At 52.9% G+C, this 20,077-nt stretch overlaps 6 protein-coding genes across 6 annotated transcripts; 3 read left to right on the top strand and 3 right to left on the bottom strand.

The window, feature by feature from the left end:
• The first annotated feature begins 589 nt into the window (after positions 1 to 589).
• mig-3 (menadione-induced gene-3) lies at positions 590 to 2,209 on the top strand. Its single transcript, XM_950817.2, has one exon. It carries the CDS (start codon positions 810 to 812, stop codon positions 1,947 to 1,949), a length of 1,140 nt encoding a protein of 379 aa, XP_955910.1. The 5' UTR covers positions 590 to 809; the 3' UTR covers positions 1,950 to 2,209.
• Positions 2,210 to 2,605: 396 nt separating this feature from the next.
• tol (tolerant) lies at positions 2,606 to 6,241 on the bottom strand. Its single transcript, XM_950818.2, has 2 exons — positions 5,339 to 6,241; positions 2,606 to 5,244 (listed from the first exon to the last, which is right to left on the bottom strand). Exons 1-2 carry the CDS (start codon positions 6,132 to 6,134, stop codon positions 2,906 to 2,908), a joined length of 3,135 nt encoding a protein of 1,044 aa, XP_955911.2. The 5' UTR covers positions 6,135 to 6,241; the 3' UTR covers positions 2,606 to 2,905.
• Positions 6,242 to 6,601: 360 nt separating this feature from the next.
• NCU04454 (mannosyl transferase) lies at positions 6,602 to 8,966 on the bottom strand. The gene is made up of 3 exons (XM_950819.2): positions 8,623 to 8,966; positions 7,831 to 8,512; positions 6,602 to 7,766 (listed from the first exon to the last, which is right to left on the bottom strand). Exons 1-3 carry the CDS (start codon positions 8,691 to 8,693, stop codon positions 6,720 to 6,722), a joined length of 1,800 nt encoding a protein of 599 aa, XP_955912.1. The 5' UTR covers positions 8,694 to 8,966; the 3' UTR covers positions 6,602 to 6,719.
• A 292-nt stretch (positions 8,967 to 9,258) lies between these two features.
• Positions 9,259 to 12,594, top strand: NCU04455 (hypothetical protein). The gene has a single exon (XM_950820.2). It carries the CDS (start codon positions 9,546 to 9,548, stop codon positions 11,649 to 11,651), a length of 2,106 nt encoding a protein of 701 aa, XP_955913.1. The 5' UTR covers positions 9,259 to 9,545; the 3' UTR covers positions 11,652 to 12,594.
• Positions 12,595 to 14,986: 2,392 nt separating this feature from the next.
• Positions 14,987 to 18,103, top strand: NCU04456 (hypothetical protein). The gene has a single exon (XM_950821.2). It carries the CDS (start codon positions 15,436 to 15,438, stop codon positions 17,338 to 17,340), a length of 1,905 nt encoding a protein of 634 aa, XP_955914.1. The 5' UTR covers positions 14,987 to 15,435; the 3' UTR covers positions 17,341 to 18,103.
• NCU10270 (hypothetical protein) lies at positions 18,068 to 20,077 on the bottom strand. Its single transcript, XM_001728483.2, has 3 exons — positions 19,492 to 20,077; positions 18,735 to 19,338; positions 18,068 to 18,610 (listed from the first exon to the last, which is right to left on the bottom strand). Exons 1-3 carry the CDS (start codon positions 19,584 to 19,586, stop codon positions 18,437 to 18,439), a joined length of 873 nt encoding a protein of 290 aa, XP_001728535.2. The 5' UTR covers positions 19,587 to 20,077; the 3' UTR covers positions 18,068 to 18,436.

Here is a 20,077-nt window from a genome sequence, read left to right as displayed (position 1 = left end):
AAAAAGATATCTAAAGAAGGCAGTAGGATGCTTGTCATTAGATCCCAATCCCAAGTTGTGTTGATGCTGATATAACTTATTCAACCGATTTCATATCTCTCCCGACGCTCCTCCTAGAGAAGAAGCACGAGGTAAGCCAGCCCATACAAACGGACAAGGTACGTATAAGAACCCCGAGAATCCTCGACACTAGATAGTTCTACAGGAGTCGATTGATCATCTTCACTGAGACAAGTCTACTTGTCATGAACCTTCTGGCTTCACCGAACGTCTTCTGATAGTCTTCACCTTCAACTATCCCATTTAGGCAGGTCAGGCTGCCGTTCATCACATCATTGAGGCGGATGGAGATTCTACTGATTATCAATCAACCTCACAGCAAATGGTCATTTTTACCATATTCAAGCCCCTGGTTTTCTGTACAGATTAGGGGCTTGGCTGGCGCCTTGGCTGTACCGATTTGTGCCGTGGGTAGCGAATACCACGATCGGGAATACCGGGGTATAGAGAAGCGAAGAATGTCGCCGATGTGTCGTTGATTTGAAATCGTGGTGGAGCCTATACTACCGATGATACAAACCGGTTTCGTGCAGACACTGATAAGAGTATATAGAGGGAACCCATCTCTGAATATACGACTCTCCATGGAAAGTCTCAGATACTTACCACAAGCACACGTGTTCTCATCTCTCATAGACTACACTACACATTACAACCTCACTCGTTATACCCAACCCGTCTTCTCTAAATAGAACCGTTAAAAACTCCTAGTCAACAACCTCTGGAACCACGTAGAGACACTATCCACAATGGCCGCTACCGCTGCTGAGTCCCGGCTCTTCCAGCCACTCAAACTCACCCCCAAAATCACCCTTGGCCACCGTCTTGCCATGGCCCCTCTGACCCGTTTCCGGTCTGACGACGAGCACGTCCCCATCGTCCCGCTCATGACCACCTACTACTCGCAACGTGCCTCGGTCCCGGGCACCCTGCTCGTTACTGAAGCAACCTTCATCTCCCCCGCGGCCGGCGGCTACGACAACGTCCCGGGTATCTACAACGCCGCGCAGATCGCCGCCTGGAAGAAGATCACCGACGCCGTGCACGCCAAAGGCAGTTTCATTTTCTGTCAGCTGTGGTCGCTCGGGCGGGCTGCTAACCCCGAGGTGCTGGCTAAGGAAGGGGGGTTAAAGCTCAAGAGCTCGAGTGCCGTGCCCATGGAGGAAGGGGCTCCCGTGCCCGAGGAGATGACGGTGGCCGAGATCAAGGAGCGGGTGGCCGAGTATGCGGCCGCGGCCAAGAACGCAGTTGAGGCTGGCTTCGATGGCGTCGAAATCCATGGCGCGAACGGGTACCTGATTGATCAGTTCCTTCAGGACACGTGCAACCAGCGGACGGACGAATACGGTGGCAGCATCGAGAATCGGTCGCGGTTCGCGCACGAGGTGGTCAAGGCTGTGGTGGAGGCTGTTGGCGCCGAGAAGACGGGCATCCGGCTCAGTCCGTACAGCACATTCCAGGGGATGAAGATGAAGAAGGATCTGATTCCGCAGTTTGAGGATGTGATTCGGAAGATCAACGGGTTTGGACTGGCGTACCTGCATCTTACACAGTCGCGAGTTGCCGGGAATATGGATGTTCAGCCCGAGGAGGATGAGGAGAACTTGGCTTTTGCGGCCAAGCTGTGGGATGGGCCGTTACTGATCGCCGGCGGGCTTACCCCCGAGACGGCGAAGCATTTGGTTGATCGCGAGTTCCCGGAGAAGGACGTGGTTGCTACGTTCGGGCGACACTTTATCTCGACACCGGATCTGCCGTTTAGGATCAAGGAGGGCATCGAGTTGAACCCGTATGACAGGGATACGTTCTACAAGGCCAAGTCGCCGGATGGGTATATCGACCAGCCGTTCAGCAAGGAGTTCGAGAAGGTGTACGGGGCACAGGCGTAGAACTAGAGCAGGACATATCAAAGACAGGGCGGATATAGACTAGACTTCTAGGTATTTAAACAGGATGGAATCGAGCGATATAGAATTCCCCGTTTGTCGATTGCTTGGTTTTTTTGGCTCCGTGTCAGGTATATAATTACCCTTCCATTGTGCCCGAACGGCCGCCATATTAGGAGTCCAGTCTTTCTTAACCAATGGCCATTTCCCAGAGCTTATTCTCTTCGCCGGTAGGGAGCCATCGCATCGTTACCATGTTCCCGTTCGTGCGTAGTGCTCTGATCTAGTCATGGATGTGGCAGAGGGATGTGATGTCGAGGCTGCCGGAGCGTGAGAACGGCCGGTTTGTTGCCGTATTAGGTATAAGCTCAATACCGGTAGATCTGAGCGCATCTGCCGCCTGGTAGAGTGGCGACTGGCGAGCGGTGTTTGTAACGGCGTTGGCGACCCGCATATGGGTTCCGCTGTCGCTTGTGCGACCAGAGTACCTATTTATTTGGGTTTGCATTACGCTTGTACCTAGTTCTCTTCCTCCGTCTTTTCTTCTCCCTCTGTCATAGATGGTATCTTGGCTTTGTCTCTGACCTTCCATTCTAGCGCCCTTGCATCATTTCAGATCAACCAACAACAACCAAGTACCTGGGAAAGTGAAATTCCGTAATGCAAACTTGGTGATCGGAACCTAACCGCAGTCCAATTCCACTCATGTCGAGTGCTTTGAGCAGGGCAGGTCTGTCGCCCAAGTTCTGTTGATTCCTACTAACGCTGACCTCAAGACATCCAATGCATCCACTGCCCATCTAATCAAAAAAAGAACAAAGATGACGATGGATAAGTATGTACGCTGCTCATACCAGTGTTGGACGTTAGGCTGTTTACTGCTGTATGGATGATATCAAGACCTCAGCCTTTCAACATGATAACCTGAATGCCTACAGCGACCCAACTCCACTCGGCCTTTACACAATCTCATAAACATAATAACCATTTGCATCCCCGCCACCCAGCACCAGGTCAGGCTTAAGTCGAGCCACAGCCTGACAGGTCTCCAGAAACCTATCAATTCGATGGTAGAACGTCCGTTGGAGACACGGTGAGTATCGCGTTGCCAGATTGGTGTTCAGCGGACGTGGGCCGTTAGCGTAGGGGTCTTCCTTCAAGCGATCCGATCGTTGCCCTTGCTGAATTTCTTGAGCGAACCATGTGTCAATGTTACGAAGGACGCCCTGGTTCTTAAGGCGTTCGATGCCCGATGCCCAGACGGAGAAGTCTTCGTAATAGTATTCGTTGAACTCGGCGGGATCTCTTTCTGTTTCCTCACCGGACTCACTTTCCCATGTGGCGTCGGCAAAGGGGTTAGATGAGTAGGAATCTTCGGAACAGATGTCGTCCGGTTGTGAGTTACTGGAGTCGTCGTCTGTGTCTGGCGGGTGGTGATGGTAGTTTGGGTCGGGATATCGGACGGCGCAAGATTCCGGGTCCGAAGAGCTTTCAAAATCGACGTTCATGTGAGTAGCCGTTTCGTTGTCCCGTTGTTCGCCGTCTTGCAGTTCATTGTCAGGGGCAGAGTTCCACTGAGGTGCCTCGTCAGTGATGAAAAACAAGCCCACTCTTCGAAACTGTGGTACCGCGACCCACGATGATGCCTTCAATAGGACCAATCCGACAAGTTGAAGTTTGCTCGGGTTTCCTGCCGGCCCGTCTTCTATAAGCTGCACCTGGAGCGGCGCCAGGTAAGCCTCCTCCTCATCTTCCTTCATATCATTGATATTGTCCCAACGCACCGCGATAGACTGATACGACTGCAGATAAGCAGGCATACCGGTAGCCATATTGACGTATACGCCGCTTTCGCTCATCCTAAAATCCGAACTCATCTCGTTCGCTCCAAAAACCAAATCATAGACCTCACAATTCCCATCCCTATTCCTAATCCTCGGTCTCGGCAGCACCGGCCCCCTAAGCCTGATACTCCCAGAACCAGGAACTACCGGCCCAAACGGATTCGTTGATCTGACAGGTGTCACCTGCGCCTCCAAAACCTCTGCCAAGCCATCCACACACTCGGCCTCTGCAAACGCCAGCTTCAGATCCGTGACGCCGGGTACATGCTCCGGCACAAGCGACGCCCACGACCACGAGGGCGCCGCCTGCGCATCCCGCTCCTCACACCGATCTTCGCCGCCCATATACCACAAAAGCCCCTGCACGAGCCGGTACGACCACAATCCCGCCAGATAAGTGACCCCCGGGCCCCATCGACCGCTGAGTTGCTCTGCTATACCGGAGATGGCTATCAGCCTGTCTGAGGCCTTGGTCAGCGACCGGCTGAAGTACGTCTGGACCAGGAGTTCCCAGGCTTTGCGCCGCTTGGAGTTCATGTCACTACTATCAGCGGGACCCAGCTTGTTGCCAGTGTCGGTTCCAGTAAGGTTCTCCCACTGATGCTGAAAGATGGTTCGCCTGTCATTCATATCGCCGTCCCAGCGCTCCCTATCGATGGACGAGGGGAATGACTCGCTCGCTTCGCAGGTTACGCACTCCCAGTGCAGTTCTTCCTTGCCGAAGATTAGCGTGCGCCGGGCGAGGAGTTGTTCCTGGAGGACCCAGCCACGTGTGAAGAGGATGAGGTCCGATTCCTTTTCGGAGCGGTACTCGCTTGTTAGGAACGTCTTATTCTTGATGTTGTAGTCTTTATCGTCGTTGTCGTCTGATAAAGGTACCTCTATAGACCAAGGTACCGTCGAAAGCGGATGGCGCGGGTTGAACAGCCCGCCGTGAGAGTTGGGCGAGGCTCCCGCGGCCAGGTTAAGCACCGAGTTGCGATAAACGTACTGCATCTTGACCGACTCGTCGTCCCAGTCTTCTTTAGAGTCTTGGATAATGCAGAGGGAGTCGATCCAGATGTAGGGCACGATGTTCAACCTCTGCGTCACCTCGATGGCGTCCCTGAAGGTCTTGGGCAGCTCGGTAAGCCTGATACCTTCCTTTGTGAAACGGTCATAATTTCCCTTGAGGAGCTGGGTGGGCACTCCGTCCTTTCCCCAGCAGTGGCTCAGCGACATGAAGGGTGTCTCGGAGACAGCCAGTCCGGCCGTTTCGATGACTCGGACATGCGTTTCTCCAGGACGTCCGACGGCGATTAGTCGCGCAGGACGCCGTTCGTGACAGTCCATGGTCTCGGCAGCGCTGCATAGAGCGTGCGAACGACAGTTGTTGATCCATTCGAGGGCTTGGCTCCAGCTCTGTTCGCTGGCTGTGTGAAAGGAGGCGAGGAAGGAGGGGGGATAGCTGGGGCCTACGGGAAAACAAAACTCGGGTATGCGTATTAGCTATTGTTCTACTTTCTTGACTGTTCAAGTCGATCTTTTAGACAGTTTCTGGGCACATACCGGGGATATACCCCCTCCTCAACCTGACAAACTCACTAACCACCACCTTCCCCTCCATATCCACGTCCACATCCTTCTCCCTTCCCAGAGGCACTCTTGGCACACACCTAACGCTCACCTCCCCCCTCCAAACATCTTCCCTCCTATCCTCCGCCCAAAAAGACAGTCCAACCAGGAGATACTTGACATCCCTCCAAACCTCCTCCACTTTCTGTTTCAAATCCTCCTCATCCTCGATTTGGACTCCAACAACAAGCCTCCTCAGCACCTTCACCATCACAAACCAGCAGAATTGACATTGGCCCTCGCTGGCAGAACGAAACAATTCCTCGGGGGTACATAGCTCGCCTCCGCGACGCCACCATGCAGCGTGGGAGGGGGGTGGTGGGGATGATGCTAGGGCTTTGGTGCAGCGGGGGCAGAATTGGTTTAGTGGTAGAGGTACTGTTGAAGGCAGTGACGATGCTGCAGGGGCTGCTTTGGCGATGGAATACCGGATAAAAGCTTCATATGAAGTGAGGTGTGGTGGTATGTTTATTGGTGAAAGCAAAGAGGGGTTATCGGTAGAGGTAAAGAAGTGAGAGACGAAAGAGTCATACGTTTGAAGGTAGGATGGGAGAGGGAGGGAGTTGGAGGTGAAGTACTCGAGGACTGCTTCGTAGGATCCTTTGTGGGATCTTGATTCGGGATCTAGATGGGACGATGAAGGTATTGGGGAAGAGGCAGAAGATGAGGAGACTGGGTAGGTGTTACTGTTGATAGAAGATGTTGGGCAGCTGGAGGATGGGGATATCATCTTGGTGCTGTAGGAACTGCTCAGCTGGATGGAGCATAGGTGAGCCCAGGAAGTTTGACTAGTATAAGACTGCGGTAAAGTCGAAAGACTTTCCGGAAGGAGTAGAGGTAGCAAAGTGAAAGAGAGAAGTTGAGAGCAATACATCGTGCCAATTCACATGATCGACGTTGTCGTCAGCTGTAGTGTAGCATAGCGTAGTAGCAAAGGTGGGTCTCTCTAAGCGCCGAACGGTAAATAGACATTTGGTGATACCGTCGTGCGACTGTGGGTTCGTAGGTAAGTGCTCGTTTTCCCTTGGGGAATGCAGTTCCTTACCGTTGACGAGTGCTTACTTGGTATTTACAGAAAAGTGCCAGTCACTAACATCTATCCTCCTACTTTCTGTAGGATTGACATACTGGCCCTAACATTGGCATCCCAGCAGATCATGGTCATCTCAGTCACTGGGCGGCGGCACGTACAGAAAGGTCATTTCGGTACACACTTCTTCATGTATGTACTGTACGCATTTCTCTCTATAGTATGAATGTTTAACCACATATACACCAACATCCTCTTTACTGTTATCTAAGGGCCCCAGACTACTCACTGCTTCCGCTTCAACAAACAATGACGTCCCCACTTCCTCCTGAACTTCTCCGGGATGATCTCCCAGTCAGGCAGCCACAAAGCCCTCGCCAGAAAGCTGGTGCTCGCCGGATCCATGAACTTCTCGCACTTGACGATTTCCCAGTGTTCCGTGTCCGCAACAAAGTCGGGTTCGTTGGGCGGCGCCTTCCAGTCCAGACCCTTCTGCTGCTCAGGGAACTGCGTGTCGACAAGAAACACGCAAGTCTTGGGGTCAACATACTTACCCGGATCTTCCTCATTGCGGTCGTTCAAGCCGCTGGTGGGTAGCCAGGTGCCGCTGAAGAGACCAAAGCCAGTGCCGGCCTCTGAGAACTCACCGGGCAGAAGACCGCGGAACTCGGAGCGGATGAACTTGGCGTGCATATCGCGGGGGAGGAAGTAAGAGCTGGGGAAGCGGTACCAGTCCTTGCCGAAGCAGACGGTGTCGCCTTCGCCGCCTACCTCGAAGAGGGGCTTGTAGATGGAGAGAGGTGCAGAGTAGGCTGTGTAGAGACCGTAGATACGAGCGAGGCCAATGGCCATGGAGAAGAGCAGGCCAAGGGCTACCACGCCGAGCTTCAGCTTGGCGGGAATTTTACCAACCAGGCTCTTGGGATCGGCATTTCCAAAGGCCGCGAGCAGAGTGTGGATAGCAAGCGCAGCATTGAGGGCAAGGAAGGGGTAGGCAGGGTACATGAACCGCTCTTCCTTGTGGGGCTGGAGGGAGAAGATGGCGAGCCACATGTAGAAGGGGGTCAAGAAGACCACGGTACGGAAGCCGGTCTGGAAAGTCTCGGCGGACTTGGACAGGAGCTTCTGCAGCAACAAGATTGGGAGGGAGAACAGTGCCAAGACAAACCAGATATTGAAGTTCAATGTGAGGTTCTTGAAGTAGAAGTCCCACGGCTCAGTGCCATAAAGCTCAGGCCCACCGGTCTTGGAGAAGATGTTGTACTTGACAATGTTCCAGGAGGCAATCTCAACCTTCCTGTAAAAGAAGGTGTTGACCAGCATGTCCCCGAACTAGAACATCTTAGCACTTGCTACAAGCAGAGGGCACAATGGCGAAAAAAGAGATGTGACCTACCACAAGCAGACCAGCCGCAACGACACCGCGGACCACACGATGAGCGGCTTCAAAGAAGCGATCCTTATCGCCGACCAGGGCAAAGAAGACTTCCTCCAACAAGAAAGGGGCGCAAAGGGCGGCGGCAAAAGGCCACCCAAGCACACCACCAATGGCAAAGTAGAACATGGCCATGGAAGTCTTAAGACCCCCACGCCAGTTCATGAAAGCGGCGGCTCCAAGCATGGCCATGTACATGGCGAAGCTGGAGGGCAGGTAGGCGGTGCTGGAGTGGAAATTACCGGGGCTGAATACGAGCGCCACGATAAAGAACAGGCCGATCCTCGGGTTCAGGGCCAAGCAGATAGCCCTCCACATGAGCGTTTGGCTGAGGGCACAGATGAAAGCCAGAACACAGCGGACAAAGTAGAACTCGGCGACCTTGTTGGAGTGAGGGAGCAGCCTGCGGATATTGCCCACAATGGCATGGAGGGCGACGTAAAGCCAGTTTCGGATGGCATAGTCGGGCGAGTATTCCCAGGTTTGGAGGCCATAGCCGTGGCTCAGATAGTGTGTTGGCTCCCAGTAATTGAAGGTCTCATCACAGTCCTGGATGGGGGCGAAGAGAGCGGCAATCAGGTTGGCTCCGAGGAAGATGTAGAAGGCCGAGATGGGCTCGATCGCGTAGGCATCTCGAATTGCCCTGGCGACACGTTATGTTAACTACACGTTCCAGCAACAGATGTCAAGCAGACATGAGTGAAGCAGAATGGAAGCTTGTCATGATCGTGATGGGTGCTGGGTTTCACTAACTGCTTCTTGGCATGTTTGGCTTTGGGATGCACAAACTCCTTCTTGGGAGCTTCGCTGGTAGGTGGTGGCATCGGATCGTCGCTGTCTTTGGAACTGGTGTGTTTTGGATGAATTCAAGAATAAGTTGGAATTGGGAGGGAGGAAGACAAAGTTGAAGCTAAAGGAAAGGAAAGGAGGAAATGTCGTCACAGCATTGGCGCTATCAGAATAAGCCGCCCGCGGTCAACAACACAACTTAACCCGCAACTGGTCAGAGTCTGGCGTTCAACAATAACAGAAAAGTTGGGGGATTTTCAGCAGCTCGTCTTGCGTCACTCCCGCAATTGGACAGCGCTCCATCAGAGGTTTGATTCGGTGCAGGCAGGCATTGGATTCAATGCACGTGAAGACGTCGGTTCAGGCAGGCTCGGCAAGCTGGGCTTGTGCTGCGCTTGTCTGTAAAGAGAATAGCGCATTTAAATCTAATCCGTGCTTCCTGCAGCTTTGCCCGCCATTCGACAGGGGTCTGGCTCGATAACCTTTTTTTTTTTTTTTTGCCCATGTCCCAAATTCTGGATGTGGTATGTCCGATAAGAGTCGCGATAAGGAAGTGGTCCTGCAAAGGAAGTTGCTGTTTTGCCTGAATCTTTTCCCTTCCTTCGCCATCCCATCAACTTGCTCACAGAGTGTTTATCTTCATATCCTTTTTCGAGGATTGATTGCGCTGGGTATTTGATATCGCAGTTTGAATTGATCGATATCTACAAGAAGGCGCACCCATCTTCTTTCCCAAGAAGCACCCTGTGCCACGCGTGGTGCTACAGTCAATTCGCCCACCATTGCCACCTCTTGTCAACCAGCATTCACCTTCATCGTCACCGTCGACAACAACACTACATTCAGCCTAGACCACTATTGCTGCCTTTTCTTCGCCTCGCTTTGCCATGTCTGAACACCCCTTTCAGATTCCAGGCCTTGGCCAGGCAAGGCCAAACGAGCAGCTCCCTGCTGACAATTTTGCACCTGATCTTCTTGTCGCTGCCGCTAGCATCGTCGGACAGGACGTCCTGGCAGTGAACTCTGCTGACCCTGCGCAACTGCTTGGATTGCCAAAGCCAAAGACGGAGGAGAAGAAGGATGAGAATGCTATGGATGTTGATTCCAAGCAATCAGACAGCACGCCTGCAAAGGCACAGGAAGACGTCAGCATGACGAATCACGGCGACAACAAGCAACAAACTGCCTCCGAGAACCCCGCCGCTTCCAACCTCGACTCTCCTCCGAGCCCCGACGTCACTTCTACACTCGAAGCCGCCCTCAATGGTATGCTGGATGCTCCCGCCAGTTCGGCAAACATGACCAACGGCGATCAAGACGGAGTCCAAGAGGAGGAACACCCTGAGTGGGAGGAGGATTCGTCACCATACGAATCTTCCTCGGAGTCGAGCTCTGATAGCTCATCCGATGATGATTCGGATGACGAAGATGCGCACCCCGTGTTGGGCGTGGAGGAAACAGTCAGGATGCTCATGGCCGGCCTTGACGAGGAAGACGAGGATGGACCCAACAAAGGAAAAGGAGCTGGCGCGCCATTGCGGACCAAGAACGAGATCGTCGAGGAGATCATTCCTAAGCCCGAGGTTGTCATCACCCCCGAAATGAAGATTGAGCCTCTGGCTCACGTCGAGTTTATTGTTGAGAATACCGTGGTCATGAAGTCTAGAGTCCCCGGCGAGGTCAAGGTGCTCGACTTGGGTTCGGTTCTTTGCAAGGAAGACAGGACGGTCATCGGCGCCTTGGCCGAAATCATCGGCAATGTCAAAAGCCCGCTGTACACTTGCGCTTTTGCCAACCAGGATGAGATCAAGGAGCTTGGCCTGGAGGTCGGCACACAGATCTTCTACTCCGTTGAACACGCCAATTACGTCTTCACCCAGGAGCTCAAGAAACAAAAGGGCACCGATGCCAGCAATCTTCACGACGAAGAAGTTGGTGCCGATGAAATGGAATTCTCCGACGACGAGAAGGAAGCCGAATACAAGAAGCAGCTAAAGATGAAGAAGCGTGGTGGAAAGGCTGGACGCGGGGGTCTGCGTGAGCAGGTTCTTCGTGACCAGTCTTACGCCCCAAGCACTGCGTATGCTCCCTCAGCATCCAGTGCCACCCTCGACCACAGTCCCACAGTATCCAGTGCTACGCTTAACTACGACGAGGATGACGATGGTCCCTACAGGCCTCTCGCTAGGCCCGTAGGCTTTGGTCAGGGAGGGCCGCCATCACTGCCACCGAAGCCCGAGGTCGGATTCAACGCGGCACATGGTGTTCAGGGTCAGCGGGGTGGCTTCAGCCGTGGAAACCGGGGCGAGTTTCGCGGACGTGGCCAGCGCGGAGGATACCGTGGTGCTGATCGGAAGCCTGGTGGCCACCGTGCTGGACGTGGTGGTGCTGCCGCCCCTTCCTATGGAGGCTACGAGAGCACTTCGGCACCTCCTCCATTCCCCAACACACAGCTGCCTCCTCCTATTCCCCCGAATGCACAAATCCCCCCGCCTCCCTTCGGCGCAACCCCAGGAGCAGCACCCCCGATGCCCGGTGGCCATTGGCCTCATATCCCGATTCCATTCCCACCGCCGCCTATTTCCTTCCCCCGGCCCTCGACCCAGTCACCTGTTCCTCCCCCTCAGCTTGCAGGAGCTTTTAACTTCAACTTCCAGGCGTGGAATCAGGCTCAGGGCCAACCGTATCAATACCCACCACAGTCCTCGTCATCATCTGCTTCCGCGCCCCAGCAACAATCGTCGACTCCCAGCTACCCTCATCAGGCACCGACCGTCCCGCCTGTGTGGTCTGGCGTCCCGCCCCCACCTCCTATCTCTGGCGCATACGTAAACCCGAACTTCTTCCAACAGCTGCAGGCCCAGCATGCCCAACAGCCCCAACAGCCCCAACAATCCCAACAACCTCAGCAACAGCAGCAACAGCAGCAGCAGCAGCAGCAGCAGCAGCAGTATTGGGGACAGCACAACGCATACGGTCAGGCTCCTAAATAGGATGAATCGAGCTACCCAGTTGCCGCGTGGATCGCCAACAATATCAATGAAGGCGTCGGGCGCCATTCTTGAGACACATATCCATCAGAGCAGTGGCTGTTCCCAGGAAATCAACCGACCATTTGTTCGATCCTTGATTTGTGAAGGCAACACGCAGTGGCCTTGACAGCGCATCACCTGAGGGTCTCTCTACCTTCATACCATCTACATGTCCCGAGTCATGTCTACCAGTATTCTTGGTTTGTTGGAGAGGGTCTGGCTTGACTTTCGGTTATGAAGAAGAATGGCTCCTTGAGCGAACCTTTGCTTGCATCCAGCATGGCCTTCATTCAGAAGGAGCATGCTTGTGCTATTGATTAGGGTATACTATTCTCTGCCTACATCAATTGGTGCAGGAAAAACGGAACAAGAGTCTGGATACTCTTCGTACAAGGAAAGGATGGGGTTTGAAGTACATTTTTGATGTCCGAGTATTTTTGAACGAGTACATATTATACCAGATTCATTTCTGGTCATTCGGCATCTTTATGATGATGCAGCATGGTGTTCCTGATGTCAAGTTAACAAGAACGATATGCTGTACATACAGCAATCACGGCTGGTACCTACTGGGGGATATGGTTGTCGATATATCAGGCACCAGACCGAAAGTGACATACAAACAAGACACATACCTGTGGCAGGGATAGTGCGATACAAACAGAGAGACCCAGAGGCACATACACATGGCCATGATGTTATCATCAATTGACATTGCTGGTTGTTTAGATACTTGTGTATCTCCAGCTCAGGTACTAGGCCTGCTTTGAGAAACGACAGCGGCAGTTGTTGGATCGCTCCAGGTAGACCCGCGCATTGCGAGCTATATATTCATTCACTTGCTGCACCTAGATAGACAGATCAAGTGGAGAAATCGATTGACAAAAATTGTGACGTCGATCTCATTCCTGAAAATGGCGCTATAATGTTGCTGTGCTGTGTCGTGCTACTATATATGTATATCCATAATGTGAACAAATACGGCGCGATGCTACTATACACATGGGTGATCGATATTTCATGATGCCTTTACACTATCACAGGCAACTCGGCACTACGGTGCAAGACACGCTATGTCCGTCATCATTCATGTTCAATGCGTTACCCTTGTCTTGTTATGCGCTCCTCCTACTCAGAGCTGCACTACACTACGATACCTCCCGCTCTTCCCGTATGTTCGGTTTTGATCAAGTGGTTCGTGCGGATAAACAACGGTGAGTATACAGTCCGATACTGATTTGTGGTCTAACGAACATCATCTAATTGATCCGTTTCTCTCCCCGGAGTATACCCTTCACTAAATTTGATTACTCGTCTTGAACCCGATCAATACTTTTGACATAGTAGCTGACTTTTAATCTGTCTTTGTAAGGTTAAGGACACTTCGGGGTGGATGTCGTCCTGTATCCTGAAAAGACTAAGCTTACAAACAGATTAACATCGGACTGTACTGTACGTATGATGTCGGTGTTGGTATGGTCCCAACAGACGGGAACCAATTCACAAATCCGGGTGCGTATATATGTGGATGTTGCGAGCCGTGGTGCTCGTGTACCATTGTTTGTCAGTTTTTGTCCCTTTCGGTCGCTTTTGAGGGATATTTCCCAACTTTCGCCCTTCTGATCATCACTTTTTTTTTTTCTTCCACTCCGCTATACTGCAATGATAAAGGATTCTCCAATGTGAAACCTCTCACATATGGGTTCAACCGAGCTTACCGCGCCCGCCTTACCCCTTCCCATTTCCCACGAACGTTCTGAATCTCAGTATGCATGTACTACCGCCGTCTTCCCAGTGCCATAGCCGGGCGCGCTCCGACTTCGGAATGTGTTTGAGGAAGTTGAAGAGACTACCACTGAGGCTGTGACGATGATCACCTCACCCACGAAATTGACCGAGTTGACTGATGATGTCAATGGGGAAGAGTATAAACAACCCCAGGGCCCAGCATAGGGAACTAAAGTGCAACGTCGAGGCAACGCGTCGAGGCAACGGTACCCTTGCTTTATGCTAGAGTTTCAGAAATTACAGGGGGGGATGGGCGATGGGGGGCTCTCTTTGGTTCTCCAGCACTGGGCCCGTCCGGGCAGGACAGCCGACAAACATTGGGTTTGGTCCTTGGATCGTCCTTGCTGGCGGATATTACACCTGGGGGATCAGTTGCTTAGCATTGCGGTCCCGTGAGCCGAGCTCAAATTGCGATCTTATCACAAGTTTCTATCTTGCCGTTAAGAGCTAGGGGGGCTATTGCTCAGACCTCCAATCTCCCACAACGATGGTGCGATAGACGAGATGTACAGCTCAGCGCAAGGGAGGAGAAGGAGAGAGGAAGTTTGCTCGGAGTTTTCTTATGACTACCGGGGGTTCAACTACAGTGTTCAAAAGAAGTTGACCAGCAGTGGCTCGATCCAACTGCCGATCCCCATGATGCCTCTCAGCCAAAGGAAGAGAAACCGCTCGTTGTTCCATCTGGTAACGCAACGGTGCAAACTGTGGCTTGCTGTCATCACCCGATAGCTTCCCACTGCATGACATGCATATCGGTTGTGCATACGCGGCACGAGCGGGATCAAACGAAGCGAGAGAAAGAAAGCGGACAAGTCTTTTCGCTTTGCCTTGGTGTTGCGGAGGAAAGGAGTCGTCAGGGTTTGTCGTTGTCCCCGAGACAAGTGTAGTGTAGCGAACGGAATACAAACTTATTGGGGATGTCAAGGGGATGTTTGTCGGCGGCCGCCCCGCAAAAATAAGTGATGGGGTCCGCGATTCACGAATCCAAAAGCCAATCAGGATCCCTGGCAGCAATTTCGCTTGATGAGTGATTAGCAGGGCCCACCAATCAGAGACGCCTGGGACCTGAGCAGATTGCAGGCTCCTCCGGAGGTGGTAAGCGTGAGAGAACGAGTGGACGATAGGGACCCGACTGATTGTAGATCGCAGAGGCACTGGTTCTCTCACTGCGATCCAAGAGAATGAAACGACTCGAGCAAAGTTCTATGAGTTGTTGACTGATCAGCAACATCAAACACAATCTTAGAGTGAAGCCACACAACGATGAAGGTGAACGTGATCCCTTCAATTCCCGGCAGGCACATAGGTGCATTGTACACAAACTTGTGAGGTTAGGTAAGGTACCTATGTAGCTTCGCTTGGTTCCCCAGCTTGGGAAGTCTTGACCCGCATGCCGCATGGTGGCCGGAGTCGGCTAGGAGGACTGGGCAGGAACGGTCTGTCTCTGCAACCCAACATTGCGCTGGCATTTTCTCGACTCCTCTCAGCCTCTCAATCCCTCCTTCAACCTCTTCTCTTTTTTTTTTTCTCTCTTCCTTCCTGCATCTTCCACACTTTCTCCGTTGGAAGAACGCGCCTCTCTTTTTTCGCCCCGTGGTGTTGAGTCTCTGAGATCCATGATCATGAGCTCGTGACATGTTGACTCGCCCCTTCCCTTCCTTTTACTTTGATATCGCGCCCTAGATATCTTGCCATTCCTTCTTTGCAACTGATCAAAGTTCGCATTACGACAACGAGCGATTGACTTCCGCTCGACCAGACATTCATTTTTAGGCAATTCTCACGAAAGAGAAGACACCATCACACCACCATCTGCTCTACTTGAACGACGACGAGGACGACGAGAGAGAGAGAGAGAGAGACGAAGGCGACGTGATTATTTCATCCGAAGAACTGGGGACCCAACACCATTACCCGAATCATCACGACTCCTACTCTGTACGGATATTCGCCCAGCATGTCGGACCATAGGATTCATGTGCGCCATGCGCATCATCACTTGGAGCGCAAGGCCTGGGACGACGTCAAGTCATTTTGGAACAATGTATTTCTCCCCGAACAGAAAACGGAGGCTTTCACCACTAGAGTCGCGCAAACAGTGACCGACGAGAACTTCTGGGCGACAGCTACTGCCCAGGAAACCATTGCAACCAACGGGCCTCCTCTGACCGCTGAAGCTGCCCCCGCGACCACGACTGCGCACACCACTACACACCACAGCGCCGCCCCGCCATCCACCACCTTGTTGACAGCTTTTACTACCAAGGCGCCAGAATCACCAGTGTCATCAGCGCCTGCAGAATTGCTCCCATCAGACGTCATGACGGATGAGATCAGGTCAACGGGAGCCCTCGATCTTGAGTCTACCTTGGCGGTTGCGTCGCCGACATCCATGAGCTTTGGAGCAGCCACATCCACAACTCCTGCTCCAACGGCCACCGCCGCAAGCACCACTCAACAAGGGACCAGCAGTGCTGCCACAGCCGGTATTGCCATTGGTGTGTTGGCTGGTTTGCTGGCTGTCTTACTGCTGGTGTGGCTCCTCTTCACCAAGCGAAAACGCCAGATGGAAGCAGAGAAGCAACGCCTGGCAGATGACGAAAAGATCAACGGTCCCTTTTCCGACAAGAACGAGATCGAAACCCCGACCGCCGCCCCGCAATTGAGCTTGCGACCCGCCAGTCAGTTCATGCCCACCGAAGTTCCAGAAAGGAGAACCAGCCGCGCCAACATGATGAACACCAGCTCGAACGTACCTGGGTCCCCCCTCAGCCGTCCTGCAGGAGCTAGCGCTTGGGAGCGTCCGACTGTCAGCTCGACTCAGACCGCTGGCGAAAGACCCGGCACTAGTGCGAGCTTCAACCCATTCGGTGATAATCAGCAAATTCCCGAAGAGTCTTCGCCAGTCAGCCCGGCTGGCGACTCGCCTGTCTCCGCTGGTGCGGCTGGAGCTGTCGCGGGTGCTGCTGCTGGCGGTTTAACTCGGAAAACTTCCATCCGGAACGATGGATTCAAACCTCTTGATCTGACCAAGCCCCAACCTCTGCCGTTGAACGCCCACCCGCCCAGCCCTGCTGGAACCGACTATAGCATCAACACTGTTAGCCCTGGCCTACCACCTGGGCCCTCGGCTAGCGCTGCCGCCATTGCTGCCGCTGGTGGACCTGCACAGTCCACTGTCCATCGTGTCCAGCTCGACTTCAGGCCAACCCTGGAAGATGAAATGGCTCTTCAAGCTGGACAGCTCGTTCGTCTTCTGCACGAGTACGACGATGGCTGGGCACTTTGCATTCGCCTCGACCGGTCTCAACAGGGCGTTGTTCCCCGGACTTGCTTGTCCGCGCGTCCCGTGAAGTCACGGCCCCCCCAGGGCGGTCCTGGTTCCCGCGGGCCTCCAGTCAGGCCTAACTATGGGCCTGGAGGACCTGGCAATGGACCTATGAGCCCGAACGGCGGGCCTGGATACGGTCCTAACGGAGGACCCCGTGGTCCTGGCGGGTCTCCCCGCGGACCTCCTCAAGGTGGACCGAACGGCGGACGTCCTGGCCCCGGACCGATCAATACCAAGTTCATGAATCCTCGCGGCCCACCACCTCCCGGCTCGTGGTCTCGACCACAGTCTCCCGCTGGGCCAATGATGCCCCATAATGGACCTATGAGCCCGGTGCAGAACGGAAACCCCGGCTCGCCCGTTGACCGCCCCATCACACACGGCACGCAAAGCCCAGTGACCGCAAGTCGACGGATGACACCTCCCGGCCCCAGCCCAGTTGCCCAGGAGTACCGCCCAGATTCGCGAACCGCCTCCCCTGCTCCCCCGCCACCAGTGAGCAATGAAACACCACTAGGGCAGGCATATTAATCATGTATAAATTACCAAAAAAAAAACATGCCACAACGAACATACGTATTCAAGATATACGCCTTCATTTGGAGCAGACGGTCTCTCCAACTACACCAACAAAACAAAAATAACGAGGCCATGCCGTCTATGAGAAGAGAGGAAACGGTGAAATTGAGGTCCCGTCACCAATGCTGTGGGAGGAAATCAAATTGGTACTCGCGCCTATGGCCTGCGGTGCGATGCTTTTTACCCACTTACTTTGCATCATTCTTTTCTTGTTCATTCTTCCCGTATGCCTCTCAGGTGTTTTCGGGTTTTGGACTGTCTATATTTTCCTTTTAAAGTTTGGCACCTCTACTCGCTGGATGTGCGCTTCTTCTTTTGATGAAGCGCGAAGACTTGGATTGGTGCTTCACATTAATTTGATTTCGTATTCGAGGCTGGAAACCGAGGAGTTGTTGATCTGACTGATGGGGCTGGGATACCATGGGCGGCCAGGCCGAGCAAACCACCATATTTTCTTCTGTTCATTATTGTGTTGAGCATGTAAGATAGTGCCGTATATGGGCGTGGGAGGGAGGATGGATGGCTATCTGGAAAGTTGGATGTCTGACGTTGCTTTTGATTTCAGCCTGGGGTTGGGAGGCTCATATGGATGTGTATACTGTGTATGGCTGGGTTAGCATGATTTTGTAGCTGTATGAGATTTAGGAATGGTCAGGAGGCGTAAACTAAGTTGGGGTACCTGAGTCGTGGAATATATGTCTTGTTTACTGGCACACTCTGCTTGGATTGTTGATTAGTACTGTAGTGTCTCTCAGGCTCTCACCAATCTTGATGCACAGAGGTACAATACGAAGCCGCTGTGATTTGCCTAGCGGTTGAAGCGCAATGAACGCAATCACACGCTTATAAGCCGTTCAAGCTTATAAAATTGAAATAAAAACAACCTCCAGAAACACCGCTCTGCTATGCACTGATTATTATAGCAATATTGAACGGAAAGCTTGTACCCCAAGAGTGCCCAAACAATGGCTGACTTTTCAAAAATGAATTCAAGGCCAAGTAGGAAGGATCGTAAGACCGTAAACTCCTACCGAGACGATCAGTGCTTCTACCAGTCAACCGCCCACCCGTTCTCATTCAAGAACTCCTCGCAAGCGTGCTTGAGGTCAATGTTGGGCAGCAGATCCTTGATGGTCAGGGGTGTTCTCGTCAGCGGATCCGTCTCGCTTCTTCGGAGGTGTTCCTCGATGGATGCGCGTTCGTAGGATTTGCCTGTTTTTGTCTGTGTTTTTTTTGTATTCAAAGTCAGTCACCACCACTCCACCCATGAGACTTGAAAAGAAGGAGAAGCAAGAGGGTGCAGAAAAAAAAAAAGGGCGAAAAAAAAAAAAAAAAAAAAACCCCACCATCACAGGATCAACCATGACCTGAAAACTGATATCATCAATCGCCCAATCTGGCGGATTCGGTCTTCGCTGGTTTTCCTTATCCCTCGCCCTTTCAAAGACGGCTCGTATCCTCTCGATTTTCTCCTCGTACATCTTTTCCGTCTCTTTCCTCTCCTCCTCCTCCTCATCCTTGTCCCCATCCTCACCACCACTAGAACTAGTAGTCTTCAGCAACCCGTCCATCTCCCTCCTCAGCATCTCCACCACCTCGCCCTCCAGTTCCTGTTCTTCCCTCTTCCTCAACTTCTCCCTGTGCTCCCACCTCTCCTTCTTGCACTTGAGCACCTGACTCGTCACGGCCGCCAAACTCTTGTCGTGCGTCTCTGCGCAAATCTTGTGCGCTTCTAGCGCGTAGGCAACGGCTTGGTCGTAGTTTCTGAGCGGGAGGTGCGCTTGGGAGAGGTAGTAGAGGGCTTTGAAGTTTTTGCTGCCGGTACTGCTGGAGGAGGACAGGCGGAGACATTCCTCGCAGTCTTCGATTACCGAGTCCCAGCGAGACATTTTGAGGCGGGCCATGGCGCGGTTGGTGTAGAGGAGGGGGTTGGTAGGGTCAGCGAGGATTCTGTGTGTTTCAAAAAAAGGGGGGCTGTTAGTTTTGATTTGGTTTTTTTGGGTTGGGCCGAGAGAGATGTGTGGCGGTGGTGTTGAGGATGATGGGGAATGAATGGGATGGAGGGAGAGGGAGGGAGCGGGAGGAGCAGAAGGAAGGACTTGCGCCTTGGTGTACAACGCCTCGGCAGCGACGTAGTCGCCTTTTTGGAAGTGGCGGTTACCCTCCTCTTTGAGGGCTAGTGAGGATTGTGTTGACATCTTGTTGGTGATTGTCGCTGCTTGATAAAATTCGTACGCGCTGGTATTTCGGCTGAGAAGAGGTGCTTTTGTTTCCGCGAAAAGACTTGCTGGTCTAAAGGAGAAGGAAGGTAAGAAACGGAGGCAGGAAAAATGGCGCGGAGTTGATTTTGAACAACTGTCGCCTAGCTGGTAAAATGCGATTGCAATTCGAGTGGGAGTCGACAAGTAGGTCGGCGGTCTAGGCGACGAGAGGAGCACGAGGTCGGAAGTCGGAGGAGGCAGATACGAGTGTCCTCAAGGAGGAGGACAGTGACGCTTGAATACGGGGCCGAGCAACGGTTGGCGCATACCTTGGGGTCCGGGGAAGACTTGCGAAGAAGCTTGCGGATCCTGGGCGGCCGTTCACACAGAGGGAACCGCGGGGAAATATCAATCGATTGACACCACAATCTTTTGAGGTTCGAGGTAGAAAGAGGAAACTGATGAAGAGATTCGGAGTTCATCTGAAG

This window comes from Neurospora crassa, linkage group IV, assembly GCF_000182925.2.
Source record: "Neurospora crassa OR74A linkage group IV, whole genome shotgun sequence".
Lineage (NCBI taxonomy): Eukaryota > Fungi > Ascomycota > Sordariomycetes > Sordariales > Sordariaceae > Neurospora > Neurospora crassa.
Note: the sequence above shows the minus strand (reverse complement) of the source record. Positions and strands in the feature narration are given on the sequence as shown.

Excerpts from the sequence above, each read along its gene's own strand:
- mig-3 (XM_950817.2), top strand. The coding sequence starts at position 810 with ATGGCCGCTACCGCTGCTGAGTCCCGGCTCTTCCAGCCACTCAAACTC.
- tol (XM_950818.2), bottom strand. The coding sequence starts at position 6,134 with ATGATATCCCCATCCTCCAGCTGCCCAACATCTTCTATCAACAGTAAC. Across the intron at positions 5,245-5,338 it reads GAGGAGGGGGTATATCCCCG|GCCCCAGCTATCCCCCCTCC; the intron begins GTATGTGCCCAG and ends GTTTTCCCGTAG.
- NCU04454 (XM_950819.2), bottom strand. The coding sequence starts at position 8,693 with ATGCCACCACCTACCAGCGAAGCTCCCAAGAAGGAGTTTGTGCATCCC. Across the intron at positions 8,513-8,622 it reads GCCAAACATGCCAAGAAGCA|GGCAATTCGAGATGCCTACG; the intron begins GTTAGTGAAACC and ends ACGTGTCGCCAG. Across the intron at positions 7,767-7,830 it reads TTGCGGCTGGTCTGCTTGTG|TTCGGGGACATGCTGGTCAA; the intron begins GTAGGTCACATC and ends AAGATGTTCTAG.
- NCU04455 (XM_950820.2), top strand. The coding sequence starts at position 9,546 with ATGTCTGAACACCCCTTTCAGATTCCAGGCCTTGGCCAGGCAAGGCCA.
- NCU04456 (XM_950821.2), top strand. The coding sequence starts at position 15,436 with ATGTCGGACCATAGGATTCATGTGCGCCATGCGCATCATCACTTGGAG.
- NCU10270 (XM_001728483.2), bottom strand. The coding sequence starts at position 19,586 with ATGTCAACACAATCCTCACTAGCCCTCAAAGAGGAGGGTAACCGCCAC. Across the intron at positions 19,339-19,491 it reads GAGGCGTTGTACACCAAGGC|AATCCTCGCTGACCCTACCA; the intron begins GCAAGTCCTTCC and ends TGAAACACACAG. Across the intron at positions 18,611-18,734 it reads TCATGGTTGATCCTGTGATG|ACAAAAACAGGCAAATCCTA; the intron begins GTGGGGTTTTTT and ends AAAAAAACACAG.